Genomic DNA, 17710 nt, shown 5'->3' with positions numbered 1-17710 from the left:
TACAGGGTGAGGATGAAGTTCGACAGTCACGGTAAGGATGGAGTCCTCAGGCCGCACCAGACAACGTCGTCTTTTTCTTCTACCTACCCGGCACATACTACAGCCCGGCTCATACCGTAGCAGTATATATATATATATATATATATATATATATATATATATATATATATGAAAATAGATGCGCTTTCACATAACACACACACACACACACACACACACATATATATATATATATATATATATATATATATATATATATATATAAGGCTGTTCTGGATGACGAAGCCGGGGCGTAAGACTTCTTCTTCGTCGATTGCGCCATTGTAATTTACTAGACAGAGAACAAGAGACAACACCCAATCCTGGGCCAGCTGTTCTTTTTCTCCCGTTCGCCTTCCTCTACCTTCCCTTAGCTGCCTACGCGCCCGAGCCCCAGCGTCTTTCTTCGCTTTGACACTATATATATATATATATATATATATATATATATATATATATATATATATAATATATATTGCCGCCTGTGCACTGGTGGACAAAAACGAAGATAAGGGGATTTGGCGGACACCAGATAGTGGAGCTCTGGCTTGTGAAGGACAAAGAACGTGATCTTGCTAATTGGCTGCTTAAAATCGATTTGTCAATGCCTGTCTGCCTTTTGTTCGTGTTGTACCACGACAGTGGTAGAGGTGCTAGACCGCAACCCTGTCTGATGCTTCATACTCCCGCTGGGAGCTGTTGATCTAGCCCGGACACATTGCCACCTATTGCAATTCCTGTGCACCAGTTCAATCGGCGGCTGATAGGTCTCGCGCCAAAGTTCACTCCTTCCACAATACCTCGCAGACGTCGCTTGTCACACCAAATGGCCAACGCCAGTCCGCAACAGGCGTCCCAATGCCCCCCCGCTGGCACCCTTTACAGGTAACCAACTTTCAACCACTGGTTCCGGATCATTCTAGTGGCGGCGCCCATAAAGACGTTGACGAGTGGCTTGAGCTCTGTGAATCGACGGGACTGTGCGCAGAGATTTTAGAGCTACGGGTTTAAAAACCCATTGAAACCTTCGCTATGTTCGGTGAGGACATGACTCGTCTTTTTCATGGAGCTGACGCTAGCATGACTGAAAGTTAGGAAGTTGACCTACCTCATGCATGGCGTTAAAGAACAACTTTTCGCAAAGTTACTGCGCCACCCTCGAAATATTGTAGTTGACTTTATCAAGGAGGCTACGGCTATTGAGCGGGCCCTCCATCAACGATGCTGGCAGTTTGATCGAATATCTAGCAGTGCCGCATTCAATGCTGCACCATACCTGAGAATGAAAGCTTCCTGCGAGACCTCACTAGGGAGATAGTTCATGAAGAAACACAGAAGTTGTGGACTGAGGTTGCGCAAACCCCCGTTGTGTTTGTAGCTGAACTGGTACGCGACGAATTCCGCCACGCATTTTCCACCAGTGGTCCTGACGGCGAGCACCGCCCCATGAGCTACGTCAACGCTCTACGACGTTCACCATCTGCAATATCGCCGTCGTTCCGCCCAGTGCCAACGGTCCCTTGGTCACCGTCGCAAGAGCAGACCCCGAGCCGACCGCCAAGCCTACGGACGAACCAGCAGCCATCTACAGCAGCACCTTAGACGTCGTCGCAAGATGGGAGGCTCAGACGTCCACCGCTTCGAAGAACAGACACATGGCGCATAACCGATCGACGTCCACTATGGTTTAACTGTGGAGGTTAATATCATATTGCCTGTCATTGCTGGCAACGCAGTGAATAGTTCCACCCTCTTCGACCATAGTGTTATGATCGGCACGCGAACGACGAATATATGCTTCGCCGGGAGGACGCCTCTTTCTAAGGAGCCCGTTCTCACTTTTACGACTACCGTACTTCTGACGAAGAGGTAGTACCTACTCACCAGCCAGGTTTGGGACGTCGATCCCGCTCTCCTTCTTCCGCGCATGCGCCTTCGTCACACAGACGTACCTCCACGGAACCTAACGCAAGAAGGTCACCCAGCCCGCGCCAGGGATAGTGAGGGCGGCGATCTCCGGGGGTAAGTAAGGTTGCAGGCCACTGAGATGACGATCAAAAGCCCCCATTACAAGACGCTATAAAGCCGACAAGACGTGAGAGCGACGACATTGTGACCGCTAGCCTTAGTGCTTTTCTTGATGGCCAGAAAGTGATAGCCTCAGTTGACACCGGTGCCGACTTTTTTATTATTCGTCAGGGCGTCGCCATCCGCCTCAGAAAGTTAAGACACCGTGGACAGGCCCTCAATTATGGACGGCAGGTGGTCACTTATTGATGTCATCTGGAAAACGCACAGCAAGAATCGACCTCGGAGGTTCTTCTTTCGGTGCGTCGTTCGTTGTTCTCGCCGCATGCTGCAAGGATCTAATTATTGGTATGGACTTCTTACGAGAATACAGCGTCGTCATCATTGTCGCAGGCAGTTTGATTACGTCTGCAACAGTCTGGGCGCACCTAATTGCCCACAAGCACGGCCAAACCAAGTGCGTCTAACTGATTACGATGTGGTTCTCCTTCCTCTGTCATTCACGCTTGTTTCTGTGACAGCCGCGGTTGAGTTTAACTCCGAAGGAGTGTCAGTTAAACTCAACCGCAATAATAACAAATGTTATTATTGCAACGCACGCATCGCAAACAGATGAAAAATGAGGCGTTGAAATATAATGCCACGTACTTCATTGGTCATTTTCATTTCGCGCACCAGATTTTGTTTCTGTCTTTCCGACTGAATTTATGGTAATAATGTTAGCTTTGCGAAAGGTAAATACTTCCATTCCAGTCGTAGCAGTCACAACTGATTCATTATCATTGTGCTCTTCTCTGTCCGCATCCGGTCGCTAACCCATACTGAAACTTTTTAAATAATTGGCACCCTATCATCTACGAAGTATTCATTTATTCTGGGCTCCAATGCACAAAGGTTTGTTGTTAAACAAAATAGCTGATTCTCTTGCGAAGGCACTGCTTTCGGCACCCATCATTCATATTTTCCCTCATGCAGTACACATTACGGTGGCGCAATTTCGCACATTTAAAATTAGGCAAAAATTATCAGACCCTGCACTGACGGCTTCTCTTGAGTGCAATCACCTATTTCCCTGGTGTAGTGAACTGTGTAATTTAAGCATGGTGGAAGTTGCCATCGTACAATTTCGTTGCCGCGTTATTTTCTTTAATTTTTACTTGCATAGATCATGTATATTGAATTTCTCTCTGTGCATTTACTGTAATGAAGAAGAAACGATCAGTCACTTTTTATTACATTTTCGCCGTTTTGACTTATTCAGGCAAAGCACCACCTCTTTAAAGCACCACCTCTTTAAAGAATTTAGAAGTAGGCTGTCACTCCTACTTCTAAATTAACATATAAACCCAAAAAAGTGGATGGAGGGAAGGCCGCTGTGATAGCTCGGTGGTTAGAGCATCGAACGCGTTATTCGAAGGTCGTAGGTTCGATTCCTGCTCACGGCTGGTAATTTTTTCATCCACTTTTCTTTCTTCCTAATTACATTACATTGGTTCTAAGAACTTCCCCTGTACATTTCTTTGCATTACTGTCTGTTGGGTCTCATTAATATATATATATATATATATATATATATATATATATATATATATATATATATATATATATATATATATATATATATATATATATATATATATATATATGTTAGGCTATTGTATTGTGTGTCTAAAAACTATGAAACATAGCCACTTGTTTTCGCAGCCAATTGTTACGCCAAGGCAACAACATTTCGCCACTTATTCAAACATTGGAATTCCCTTTTTATCATTTGGGCTGAAGGTGGTTTTTCATATGGAAAAGCTGTTCTACGCCACATATAATAGCGACCCTAGTGTGTAGGATATATGTAGGGCGGAACGTCCCAAAACCATGCCTACTTTTCAAGTATTGAAACTATCACGCATGCTTTCATAGGTGCGTCGTGAAACATCCAGACGGCATTGCCGTAGAAAGCGTAACTAACGTACCAAGAGCAGCACAACTACTGTAGTGCGTCAATACTAACGCACTTGGGGTGTTAGTTTCTGATTCAGGTATCCAGGATAAATTGATTGATTGATTTGGGGGGTTTAACGTCCCAAAACCACTATTTGATTATGAGAGACGCCGTAGTGGAGGGCTCCGGAAATTTTGACCAGCTGCGGTTCTTTAACGTGCACCCAAATCTGAGTACACGGGCCTACAACATTTCCGCCTCCATCGGAAATGCAGCCGCCACAGCCGGGATTTGATCCCGGGACCTGTGGGTCAGCAGCCGAGTACCTTAGCCACTAGAACACCGTGGCGGGGCATCCAGGATAAATTCTATACCATGTTGTATGAGTTAACTTACAACCGCACTCACTGATGGCTGCGAATTTGGGATGCTACTTTGTGACAGCAGCGCAGTGCTGTTTTAGGTGTGATGGTTCGTTAGAGAGCTAGGTTCATTCACTTCTTTCCTGTATATACGTCAATGTTTGCACAATGAATCTTCACTTGAGAGCCAGCGCAAATCTCTCTTTGTTTGCCCGTATTTGATAGCGCAGTTAAATTACCTTCATGGTGATTGTCAGCCGACCAGCGCGACTTCGTGGTCTACTCAAGCATGCATTGAGGTGGTACGCAAGCAAACCTCGACATTCATTTCTTCATGCAGTAAAGTAACTACACGGCACCGCGCATGACAAATCCAAGCGAAGCACCTTACCTGTTATAGACTTATCCAATCTTCCTCCAACAGTTCTAACCATGTCACGGCTGCGGAATAAAATGCAACACGGCAGCGTTATGTATTGATTTTCTATAAATAGATCCCGCGGTATATGTGCAAACTTTCACACTGAATTCAATAACCTCGGTGATTACTTTTAACGACATTTCAAGTAGGATAGAATTTCTGCTGCTCACCCGGTCAACAAATATACAAGATCAGGATCCCCTGGAACGCGGCCATTCCTGTAGTAATCTCCTAGTCCGTCCAAGGTTGGATCTGATTGAATTGTGCCCTGAGAGCCTCTGACGAAACTGTCGTCCTATTTAGAAATACATGCGATTAAACTAAGGTAGATTGAAGCAAATATAGCCAGTAAAAACGTGTAAATAGGCACTAATACTCTGCTCCTGAAGTTACGGCTTGTTCAAAATTCATTCTTCAAATGGAAAAGTTAAAGTTAGCTAAGCAGGAATGAAGACAATATTCTGTGTTTACTGAAATATTTTTTTGATAATTTGCAGCTTCTACTTGTCGGATTCTTGAGCATTTTGTGAAAACAATATTTTAAAATAAGTTTTTATTTTGCTCGGAGAGTTATTTTATTCATTTCCACTCAAAATATTCAGCAAGGTAACTCCGCTTTCCTTCCTTACGTATTATAACAGGGATTGTGCATTAGAGCTAGTATTGTAAGCTTTATCGAAAAAAAAACGTAACTAAATACGGTTTCCTCTACTCAATGAAAAAAGCAATGCGTTACTGCCTTGAGTTACCCACGAAAAAAGGTAATGCCTTAACGTTATCGTTTCCAAAAAAATATCGCCAGGCCTGCGCGCAACGCGCAGCACAGTCGCAGCGAAAACATTAAGAGCAGTTTATCAGAGACTTTTCGATATTCCTTCTATGAATGCTCGAAGCGCACATGCTAGGTACTCACTACGCCACACACGCTTTCGTCCATGACGACAACGCCTGGCGGTCTTTCCAGCCACTCTACAGCGGACCCTACGAAGTCGTTCTTTGTGACGACAAGCACTGCACTCTCCCTGAACGGGAATGACATCCGCGTCTCTATTGACCGACGCAAGCCAACATATATCGCTGCGAACGAACCAGGCAGCGCCACTCCTCCCACAGGCTTCCTTACACAACCGCGGCGGTGTGCGTGTGTGTGTGTGTGTGTGGGGGGGGGGGGGTTATGTGGCTACCACTCTGCATAAACCTGCGCAACCTCGGTCTCGTCACTGGTTAGCCCGTCCTAACAGGGCTACTTGCTGGAACACGCTTCCGATAGAAGATGGCCCCACCGCAGCTTCACCGGAGGCTTATGTCACCACAGGCGGGTATAAAACCCAAGCTGCCAAGCGCAGTTTCATCTTTTGTTTCTTAAGCCATTCGAGCGCAGCGTCGGCATGCTAGCCCCACTGCAGCTATAACGTTAATAAACAGTTATGTTTTATGTTGGAATGCATCCTTCTATCGCGACGCCATCCCACAGATATGAGGCGTACGATTAAGAGACCGGAGTAGAGTGGAGCTGTTTTGGTAAAAGACAGGGACACCCGACATTTTGGCTGACAATAATAAGCGATGCTGCACTTAGGCAAGGCATGCATGGCGAAGCACCGGCAACTCTACGTCGTATAGTGCTAGTCAATCGATACTAAGTTTCAAGAAAAATAGCAGGGGACCACATAGTTTGATGTGACATCGAATACTCGTAGGCATAAAAATGAACTAGCTCACACAGGGTAGACAAAATTGGACACTATGAGCTGAGGCCTTCGTCCTAGAGTCAACTTGAAAATGGGCCGAAAATTATGATGGCGCCGCATGTGCTCATTGATCAAACGCCCTGTTATTATCGGCATAGCATTGCGTGCAGACATAATTTTGCTAAAAGCATAAGGCACAATATCCTCATCTAATGCATGCTTTTCTATATTCACAGAGTCCTGCTGTTGAACAAAAAGATAACGTGTCCAATGGGAGTTCTCTGTTGCCCCATTAGTGTACGTTTTTCAGATAAACTTACCCGGTTTCTTGTTATACCGATGAGCTTGAACTGCACTCTCGGATGTCGCATTTCCAGATATCTTAAGTTGACCTGAAATGCAGCATAATCTGCTTACTGCCATAAAGTATTAAATAATCTTGAACATGCGGTTTCAAGGAAAAAAGGCGTGAGCGATAAAAACATGGCTAAACTTGGGTAAGTATCTCCAGCGCAACTTATCTTGTATGTCGTGCTTGCTTATAAGAGTACTAGCACAAATATAAATACTTTGGGGAGATTTCTGCCTTATATACAAACCTATCTTTCGAGAAGTCTATAACGAATACGATGGTGCCTGGAAATCCATCGCGTATATCTGTAATGCCGCTATCTTTTAAGGACACTCTCGGTTTCGATATTGAAAAGGCGGCTTCTCCGTGACATGTCATAGCAGTGCGACATCACGAGAAGACAGCAATTGCAGACGCACCGTAATGCCTGAAAGTGCAACCGAAACTGCATTGCTCCGGAAAGGTATTCAGGTTCGTATCGTCTGAAGTAAGTGGCGTCAACAGCGATAGAGTGGCTTATTCAACCAGCGAGTTGTTTTATCTAACGGGCGTCAACCAAGGCGGCAGGTTGCTGCAATTCATGGCATCTCACCTGGTCCGCCTGACATAAGTGACGGCAAACCCTCACGCAACGCTTGGCGAGCCCCCTCAACCACAGGTCCGATTATAGCCAGCGACGCGCGGCAGTTTCTTAGTGGAGGCTTCAAACTACTGGCTAATGCAAGGGATCCGCAAAAGCCCCAGACGAACCAAGCTTTGCAAAGACGAGAGAGAAAGAGCGACCGAAGAAATCTCGGTTCATCGTCGCATCTCAGTGCGAGCCCAGCAAGCTATCGACTGAGCGCCGAATAGGTAACTTCTCTGTTTATACAGTACACAAATGTTGCCTTGACTCACCATCGCCTTGTCCACTCCGTCTATTAGCAATGCACAGATGCAGCCGTGAGCTGAACCACCTAATACTCAATAGTTCTAACGGCAGATTTACCATCTGCGTGCAATACACGTATACAACGATGGGTGCGTTGTCTCCTGCGACACCGTAATTCAGCCGCCAGGCAGATCACACAGTTTCAAGATTCAGTGGAACTGTATTAAGTCATCGGAGCTGGCTGAGCGACAAAAACTTCAGAACCAAGAAAAATATTTTATAGGACTTCGCTGACTCCTGTGTGCGGAGAGCGTTCACAATATGTACAAAAGAAACAAAAAAAGATCGCCTTAGCGATGTCCTAATCTCGTGTCAGCCCAACTTTAGGTACGCACTCAAGAACGGTACTGACAAATGTCTTGCGAACGTTGTGAAGACTGTATCTAGTGCCATGTTTGTAGTACGGTAATTGATTTTTACGTATTCATGCGCAGCCATTTTCACACCTTCGTTTGTATGGAGTAAACAAGGAAGAATAAATTTACTTACAGCATTTGCCATAACAGCGGTATAGGCAATCAATTCCTCGTTCTTCGTAAAGCTCCCTTGGTGCACTTTATCAGAAATCACGTGGAGTTCCACGGTAAACAATTTGCCATTTAGATTCCTTTCGTCTACTCGGTGTTCTGTTTTGTTACGGAGCAGGAAAAAGAATGAAATATGTTGGCACAGGGTCGTGACCTTGATGAAAGTATCAGCCGACGTATACAAGATGAAGCTCTTTATTTAGTGAACTTGTGGCAGTGGAACGAAAAGGCTACTGCATGGAATGCACTCCACACACTGATTTTGGCGCAAACAACATCGGTCGTCGATAATCTGATTATCGTTGCAACGCGCCATTTTTTGTTTATCAGCGCCTTACTTTCCATTTTTATCATTTGTAATCAGCCAAGCGCTGAGCGGATTTCCGTGTTCCCGTCCTGCGCGCAATCTTAAAACGATCTACTACAAACGTGAAACTTCTGGAACATTGAGGCGCGATTGACGCCTTGTATTGCTCACAGTGGTTCTAGGTTCAAATTTATTGCTTCGAAATTATCACACGCGGGGCAATTTCTTCCGCCACATTTGGACGAATTTCAAAGTTAAATCTATGGTTGCTTCTATTTGACAAAAGATGTACTGTACAGCTGAGACTCCTCGTCGTTCTCGCATGACGCACTAGTTCTCACAAGCGCCCGTACACTTAGAAATATACATTGCCCCCAAACACCTTCTTTCTTGCGTGTTTTAACGGCGAAGATGTTTAGCAAATTATTGCTTGTTCAATCGGTACCAAAAAAGAATCATCACCATGAACGTGGATCTGCCATAAAAATTTCATAATTTCCACTGCTCACCACTGAACCACTATGAACAAGTGAAGCAATACCTACAAACGCGCATTACCAAATACTTTTGCCATCAGAAAATTATCACTAATATAAAAGACCATATGCCACAAAAGGTGGGTATACCCCACTTTAGACAACTTAAAATAAAACAGCGAACACAACAGTTCGCCCAAAATATTGGACTATCTCTCCGAAGGGAACGCTGATGGGACGCGAAGCAGCAGCGTTGCGCATGGGTGGCATCACAGGCTGAACGGCGATATCGTGAGTGTGGCAGTGAGCGCTGGAAGATTCGCTTGAAGCGAAGACTGGCGTAGGGCTTGTAGTTGACACGTTCAGACATGTTTCAAAGCGTACGTTAGGAGCGCCTTGTGCTTATTGCGCGTGAACCGTCGAGTCAGCGGCGTAGCGAGTGGCTCTTGGTGCAAAAGGTGTTGCGGGAGAACGGACGAGGCGGTTGCTGCGGCCGCCCCAGCGAATGCGTGGCAGGCAATAAAGAGAATGACTTACGCGCACTGCAAGAGAAGTGTGACGTCTACGCCAAACTGGTAGGTGTTCTTTGTCTACGCGCTGCAGGGTGTGACCTGCTTGGCACCACGCCAACGCTTAAGGTGCGCGGGGCGTTCTACCGAAGGACAGCGTTACACAGGCTAGCTGTGAAGTGACAGTGGTGAGCTTTAGACCCCAAGAACGTACATCGACAATATCCTGGAAAACGGGACAGACAAAGACGGCTTGGTGAAGAACCCGACCTTGATAGAGGCGTGCGTCAACGACTAGGTTTCAGAGTCCGATCTGTGACTATGAATGGCTGAACTTCACTACCATTCTGCACTGAGAATCAACCTAGAAACAGCATAGCATCAGCTATTTAAAACTTAGCAAAAACCTGGATGCAACCTCTAAACCACCTGCATCACTCAGCTCACGCCTAGAAGCACCTTATAAGTCACCAGATTAGATATTGTGGTCATCCCGTTGCATTTACTTAATCATTCGATGACTTCGGATGAATGAAATATTTTTCCAAGTGTTTCATTTAGCTTTGGCTCAGGACCAACAGAATATTAGCTGAAGAAAAATATCAGTATGTCCAAACAGAAGCAAGGGCCACTTCATGGTGGCGTGGCAAGCTTTTCTCTGATGTGTTATACCCCGATGGAGCTAATTTAATGTGTCATATTATCTTGTTATACATGTAGGTATACCGCATTCTAATGCAAGCATTTGTGAGAAGTGCGTACTACAGCTACATTACTTACGATTACGTCATATGTTAGCACTGGTTTTGTGCGAAGGTTCTCTTACAAATAGTTCTTACACCAATCAGAAGGTTCTGCTATTTTATCAGCAAAGTAACTGCTCAAGTGCAATAGCATTTCGAATGAAAGGTGACTTGCACTAACGGGCTTCAAAGTTTTCGTGATCCTCCTCTTCACTGTCTTCGTTTCGTAAATGCTGGAGTACCATGTCTGAAATATTATATGTCACACTTCAGCTTTCAACATAAGCACACGTATATATATGCAGGCGGGTGTATACTGAGAATGTAATAAAGTTACATAAAGGCCAATCAACTGCAGCCCTTCTGTGCAATTCTTTAAAGGAACAATAAAGAGCAAAACATTTTGCACGTATAAGTTCAATGTCATAATCCTGATATATTCTCTTGCCGCGAAGCGGTGCTCTGCAAGCGAGAGAACGCGTTAAACAAAAATAGTGCGTGTGGAGACCCCACATTCAGAATCCGGTACAAACACCACGAGGTAATGAATTTTTAAGGCGTCCATTATGACCTACGTCCCTTCTAATCGATAAAAATGAAAAACGTTGTCATCGAGAGGTGTTATGAACCTAGTATACGAAGTTTCAGAAAACTTAACTGAGTTAGTGTCACAAAAATACGAACATTGTATTTTAAATTTTTGGACGCCACGTGCGCAGATTACGGCGCCAAAGTTAAAAATCAAACTTCAGTCTTGGTTTTCTCCGCTAATGATGAACTGATAGAGAAACTTATGACAATACAGTGGTGAGGGTAGAGTTTTCTAATCGAAATCAAGTAATTGTTTGCAATGCCAAGCATTTCTTTGCCCACCGAATGAATTTTTGGTGTCTGTCTCCTTATGTATCTATCCAGCCGCCTACGTCTGGGTTCTCTCGTTATACCCCCCCCCCCCTTAATTTAGTGCAAACCGGTATCATCAGGAAAAGTAAACTAGTTTGACGAATTATAGTCGCTGGTTATGACATGAATATATCACGATACCTTCGCGTACGCGGACAAACCGTTTCCACCAGACGTGTGGCACATACGCGCGGGCAGGTATGTACCACTGTTGTGTAGCTACCACTGTACTATTGGCTCGCGCAGTTTTGTCGATTTTTGATGTAACCGTACGTTCAACACCAGTATCCTTCTTTGCTTCACATGCGCCACATGTGATTGACAGAGTATATTAACACAGCAATAGTAAGTACAGACACGGGCACTTTATTTGCGTGAGCATCAAGAAAAAACTCACACATCGAGAGCGTTTAAAGTGACAAATGTAAAGAACAAAATATCAGGGTCCTAGCAGGAATCAAACCTCAATAAACCGAGTGGAAGTGTTTTACCGCAGGGCCACCCTAAGTCTTGCAACTGTTTTTCAAGTAGACTGCGATGTTCGTGTAAAGTGAGTTGGCAACGCACTGCTGGGTATCCAATTTTATAAACATGACATATGTACTCCTACAATACTGCGGTCACATCGGGTAAGACAAACTGCAGTTACGCGCAATGCACTGCATGTCGGCACAATTGTTTCTGCTAAAAGCTACAATCCAAAAAAACTCCCGTGGCAGGCGTTATTGAGACATTTTCAACGCATGATCACAGTTTCGCACAAGGTTTGAACCACTGTTTTTACGTTACAAAAAGAACGCCCTAGTCAAGAGATGTCACGTTGAATATGCGAAGGATAATACGCTTCCTCTGAAAAGCATTTTTTCAACGTTAAGAAACGGGTCATTCAGAATACACTATTCGTTTGGCGATTATATTATGTTAACAACAGTGCTGGCCTTCTGAGCTGCAGCAATACAAAAATAATGTAAGAGATGTCGATTGCCCTTTGTAGTTTCGATATACAGAAAATGCTTGAGGGCTATCTTGAGAATTTTTATGGATACGCGTTTCTTGATTGGTTTCGTAACAGCCAATAAGTGGGTATTATTTTTTCTTGGGACGCTGAAATATTTCTGTGACGAAAAGAAAACTGTACATCATTAGACAGTTCAAGAGTACGTTGTATAGATGTTCTGGCGAACCGAGCAATTAGAAAAAAAAGATTACCTTTTGTCAAAACTGAGCCATTCTGACTCTCGTGCACTTCGTAAACTTTATGTAGCAGCTGGCCATTTGATGACCGCTCTCCTTCCGGTACAGGCTTTATCCGCAGCTTGCTGTTTATCACCCCTTCCTGGCAAAAGCAGTATCAAAGTTGGTGCAAGCCCAATAGTCGTTAACAAAATGAAACGCCGCTTGAAACATCACAATCGCAACCTTACCATTCAACGTATAGGACTTTCTCCCTAAATCTCAGTTACAGAGTTTTCCGAGAATTCGTTACCAGTACCTAAGGAATTCCAATATTTCATGTTATGGCATTTCTATAACGAGACTTCAATATTGGCGACATTCTACGCTTTCTGATATCAATCCTGCTCCAACACCTACGATAGTGTAAGCGCCGAGTCAAAAAAATACCTGTCATATTATTTACTGTGCTCTGGCTAACGACCATGACCTCTCTGATTTCCTTCCCTTTTTGTAATTTCTTTATAATTTGTGACCCAATTGAGAGCTGATACTCTATCTTTAAGATGCACACGATAAAGCGTGAAATTGCCGAGTTGGAATAAACGCTGTTGCTACGGACCTATCAAAACCAAAATGACTCCCTGATCCGGCAGCTTAAAAAAATTGAAAGGTCACCCGCAGAATTCAAAGCGTATCAAAACAAGCCCAGCGTTCCTCACGCACAAAACGTACTCACAGGTACGGGTGCACGCAAATAAGCGTCTCATTATTTCTTTGCTATGACTGAAAAGCTTGCACTTTTCGCAAACGGAGATTGCAGTGATTGCAGTGACATTTTCAAACCAGGTAAATACAGGAGAACGCCCTTATCTCGCCGGGCTAAATAAGCGTAAGAGAATAGAGCAGGCACCGCCACGCGATGTGGCAACGCGTGCTCTTCGCGCCATCTTGCTGGTAATGCTGAAAACACATTTCTCTTCGAAATACTCGTGAGCAGCGGTAAGTGGTAGATATAACTAGCTTGTTGTTTGAACAGTAAAGAATGTTCTCTGGGGTGGTTCAGTGGTTAACTATTTACTATCACGACGCAGAGGTTTGGCGTTCGATTCCGCGCGCCGGAGTTTTTTTTCAGGATTTTTTTCTTTCTTGTTGTGTTTTCATATATATATATATATTGTAGCATTGATATTTGGCACAGGCCGGAACGCCAGCTGAAGAAGAGAAGGAAGAGTGTTGTTGCTGCTCGCGCTCGCTCCGCTTGACAGCTGGTCGGTTCTACCGCTACGTTTTCCACAAAGTAAACGTCTCTTCTGCTCACCACTAAAGGTGTACTATCAAGTGGTGGAGAGTGCTGGGTACCTTTTTCCATCCTGGAACTCCGCAACCGAACTCTACCTTCGCCATCAACAATGTCCATCGACGCTGCACAGCAGACGGCTCCTACATCTCCACCTGTCCACTGTCCCGGCGTCCCGAGAGAGCGAGATCCAGACATCTTCAACGGCACCGATGAGCAGGACGTCGAGGACTGGCTCTCTTCGTTCGAACGAGTAAGCGTCAACAACAGGTGGGACGAAAACGACAAACTGGGCCGCGTCCACTTTTACCTCAGAGGAGTAGCAGAGCTCTGGCTCAACAACCACGAAGCCGAGCTTACCGACTGGGCCACTTTCAAGACCACCTTCGCGGACGTGTTTGGCCGACCGACAGTGCGCAAGCTCCGTGCAGAACAGCGCTTGCGGGATCGCGCCCAACTGTCGGGAGAGGGTTTCACGTCCTACATTGAGGACGTCGTAGGCCTCTGCCGTCGCTTTGATCCTGACATGTCGGAAACCGCCAAGGTAAAACACATTATGAAGGGCATCGAGGACGATGCCTTCCACATGCTGGTGGCTAAAGACCCGCAAACAGTTTCGGAAGTCATCCAACACTGCCAAAGTTTCGATGAGTTGCGAAAACAGCGCATTTCAACGCGACGGCCTACTTTCGACATGACCAGCACGCCAGCATTGACCGTTGGTGCAATATCTCCAGAACAGACTGTATTGACCCCGCAAATCCAGCAATTTATCCGAGAGGAAGTGGCACGCCAGTTGTCCCTTGCCCCCTTGCTTCCCAGCAATACGCATGGGCTGACCTCGTCACTGCGCCAAACCATCGAAGAGCAAGTCTGCGAGGCACTTCCCCCCACGTACCAGCCACCACCTGTGTCCGCTCCCCTGACTTACGCTGACGTCGCGCGAAGGCAGGTACATGCGCCGTCAAACGTCGTCGACCCTGCCCACCAAGCGAACGCCTTCTACGCAACACACGTACCGGCAGGCTCGCATGTTCCCATTTACCGCCGTCCTTCAACGCTTCCCAACAACCCTTGGCGTACATCGGATAACAGACCTATCTGTTATTACTGTCGTCAGCCTGGCCATGTTGAGCGGTTCTGTCGCCGGCGCGTCCCTCACTCAGGCATTATTGATGGCACCTACGGCTACGCCCCCACAGAACCACCACAGACGCTGCCGTTCCATGCAGCTTCGGACACTTCTCCGCCGAGCCGCCGCGCCTTCAACCCACGCCGATCGCCTTCCCCGCGCCGACGTTCGCCTTCACCAATGCTTCGGCGTGCACCACCTGCCCAAACGGAAAACTGACCATCGCAGTTCCGGAGGCAAGAACTGCGCCACCGTCGAACTCCACAAGGCCTCGTTCTCTACCGAATAATGAAATAACTGTCTTGATTGAAGGTATCCCCGTTCAAGCATTAATAGATACCGGAGCTGCCGTGTCTGTATTGAGTGAAGCATTGTGTCGCAAGTTAAGAAAAGTTACGATTCCGCTTTCTGGTCTCTCCCTTCGTACGGCAACAGCGCATCACGTGAACCCTTCTATGACGTGCACGGCTCGGTTAATCATCCAGGGCGTTCTGTACGTGGTTGAATTTATCGTGTTTCCGCACTGCTCACACGACGTCATATTAGGCTGGGACTTCCTTTCCACACATCATGCCGTTGTTGATTGTGCCCGGGCCGAACTAGAATTGTCATCGCTCTCCGACGACGATTATAATAAGCCTTCTATTTCTCGTGTTGTCGTCGCCGCGGAGACTGATATTCCACCTATGTCTTCTGTTATTGTGCCGATCTCGTGCGACCATGCCGCTTTTTCGCACGTCATGTTCACGCCGTCAGAAGACTTCACTTCTCGAAAAAACGTTCTTCTGCCTTTTGCTCTTCTGACGGTCGAAGCCACTTGCGCAAACATTTATGCCACGAATCTCCTTTCTGTACCAGTTACCCTATTCCGTGGCGAATGCATCGGCCGCCTTGAGGACATCGATTGTGTTTGCACCAGTCAACTGCCCTATCAAGCAAAAAGCCTTGAGATCGCCAGTGTTACTTCCGCTCTCACATCCGCCACCTCTTCCCTCGACGTCTTCCTTCCATCGATTGATCCTGACCTTCCTGTTGACCAACGAACTCAACTCTTGACACTTCTCGACCACTTCCGCTCATCGTTCGACTTCAAACAAACCAGTCTGGGCCGAACATCTGCAATTGTCCATCGTATTGACACTGGCACCCACGCACCATTGCGTCAGCGTCCATACCGGGTCTCCCACGCCGAACGCCAAGTTATAGACGATCAAGTGTCTGATATGCTCAATCGTGGCGTTATACAGCCGTCTAACAGTCCGTGGGCCTCCCCGGTGGTACTGGTCAAAAAGAAGGACGGGGGCATCCGATTCTGTGTGGATTACAGGCGCCTTAACAAGATCACGCGCAAAGATGTTTATCCGCTCCCCAGAATTGACGACGCTCTCGACTGTTTGCAAGGTGCAGAATTCTTTTCTTCGCTGGATCTTCGATCGGGATACTGGCAGGTACCCATGGATGAAGCTGACCGCGCCAAGACTGCGTTTGTAACTCCGGACGGCTTGTACGAGTTTAACGTGATGCCGTTCGGCCTTTGTAACGCCCCAGCCACCTTCGAGCGTCTGATGGACAACATACTTCGAGGCCTTAAATGGCAGACGTGTCTTTGCTATTTGGACGACGTCGTCGTTTTTTCAAAAGACTTCGATACCCATCTTCTGCGCCTCGCAAGTGTCCTGCATTGCCTTACACATGCTGGGCTCCAACTAAATTTGAAAAAGTGCCATTTTGCCGCCCGGAAGCTCACCATCTTAGGGCATGTTGTCAGCAAGGACGGCGTTCTACCTGATCCTGGAAAACTCCGTGCTGTCGCCCAGTTTCCGAAGCCATCGACACTTAAGGAACTCCGGAGCTTTATCGGCTTATGTTCATACTTTCGCCGATTTGTCCGTAATTTTGCATCTGTCATGGCCCCTTTAACACGGCTACTTTCTGACACCGAGGGCATTTCGGCGTGGTCTTCCAATTGCGATAAGGCATTCGCGAAACTACGTCAATTGCTGACATCTCCACCGATTCTCCGTCACTTTGATCCTGATGCCCCTACAGAAATACACACCGACGCAAGTGGAGTCGGACTTGGCGCTATTCTTGCTCAACGCAAGTCTGGATACGACGAGTACGTCGTTTCTTATGCCAGTCGCACTCTTACTAGGGCTGAACAGAATTATTCAGTCACAGAAAAAGAATGTCTAGCCATCGTCTGGGCAATCACAAAATTTCGACCCTACGTCTATGGCCGTCCATTTGACGTCGTGACTGATCACCACGCCCTCTGCTGGTTATCGTCACTAAAAGACCCATCTGGCCGTCTCGCTCGTTGGGCGTTACGCCTCCAAGACTATGATATCCGTGTCGTCTACAGGTCAGGCCGCAAACATTCAGATGCCGACGCTCTCTCCCGCTCTCCACTTCCCCATGAACACGGAAGTACTTCTGTATCCAGCCTCGATGCTGTGGCACTTTCGTACGCGGACATGCCCTATGAACAGCGCCAAGACGCTTGGATAGCCTCTATGATAGAGTTACTGTCTCAGCCGTCCCAAGTTACGCCCAATCGTTCACTGCAGCGCACAGCTCGACACTTTACCATCCGCGATGGACTCCTGTACCGTCGCAACTACCTTTCTGACGGCCGCAAGTGGTTGCTTGTGATTCCTCGCCACCTACGTGCCGACATTTGCGACTCTTTTCACGCGGATCCTCAATGCGGCCACGCCGGTGTGATAAAAACGTATGCACGTCTCCGGCTGCGGTACTATTGGCGCGGAATGTACCGCTTTGTCCGACAGTACGTGCGTTCGTGCTCCAAATGTCAACGCCGAAAAAGCCCACCACACATAGCCAATGGACAACTGCAGCCGTTGCCTTGCCCCT

At 46.5% G+C, this 17710-nt stretch overlaps 1 protein-coding gene across 3 annotated transcripts in view; it reads right to left on the bottom strand.

Moving 5' to 3' along the window:
* Positions 1 to 17710, bottom strand: part of LOC142804124 (venom metalloproteinase antarease TserMP_A-like) — a 156575-nt gene that overhangs the window by 105036 nt on the left and 33829 nt on the right. For 2 of the 3 annotated variants that reach the window (XM_075890705.1, XM_075890707.1), the window contains exons 4-9: positions 12438 to 12564; positions 10507 to 10572; positions 8253 to 8389; positions 6801 to 6872; positions 4960 to 5084; positions 4760 to 4809 (exon numbers count right to left, since the gene is read on the bottom strand). In XM_075890705.1, the coding sequence (XP_075746820.1) occupies positions 4760 to 4809; positions 4960 to 5084; positions 6801 to 6872; positions 8253 to 8389; positions 10507 to 10572; positions 12438 to 12564 (577 nt within the window). The remainder of the gene's footprint in view (positions 1 to 4759; positions 4810 to 4959; positions 5085 to 6800; positions 6873 to 8252; positions 8390 to 10506; positions 10573 to 12437; positions 12565 to 17710) is intronic. The other variant, XM_075890706.1, reaches the window with a different exon arrangement.

This window comes from Rhipicephalus microplus, chromosome 3 (assembly GCF_043290135.1).
Source record: "Rhipicephalus microplus isolate Deutch F79 chromosome 3, USDA_Rmic, whole genome shotgun sequence".
Taxonomy (NCBI): Eukaryota; Metazoa; Arthropoda; class Arachnida; order Ixodida; family Ixodidae; genus Rhipicephalus; species Rhipicephalus microplus.
Note: the sequence above shows the minus strand (reverse complement) of the source record. Positions and strands in the feature narration are given on the sequence as shown.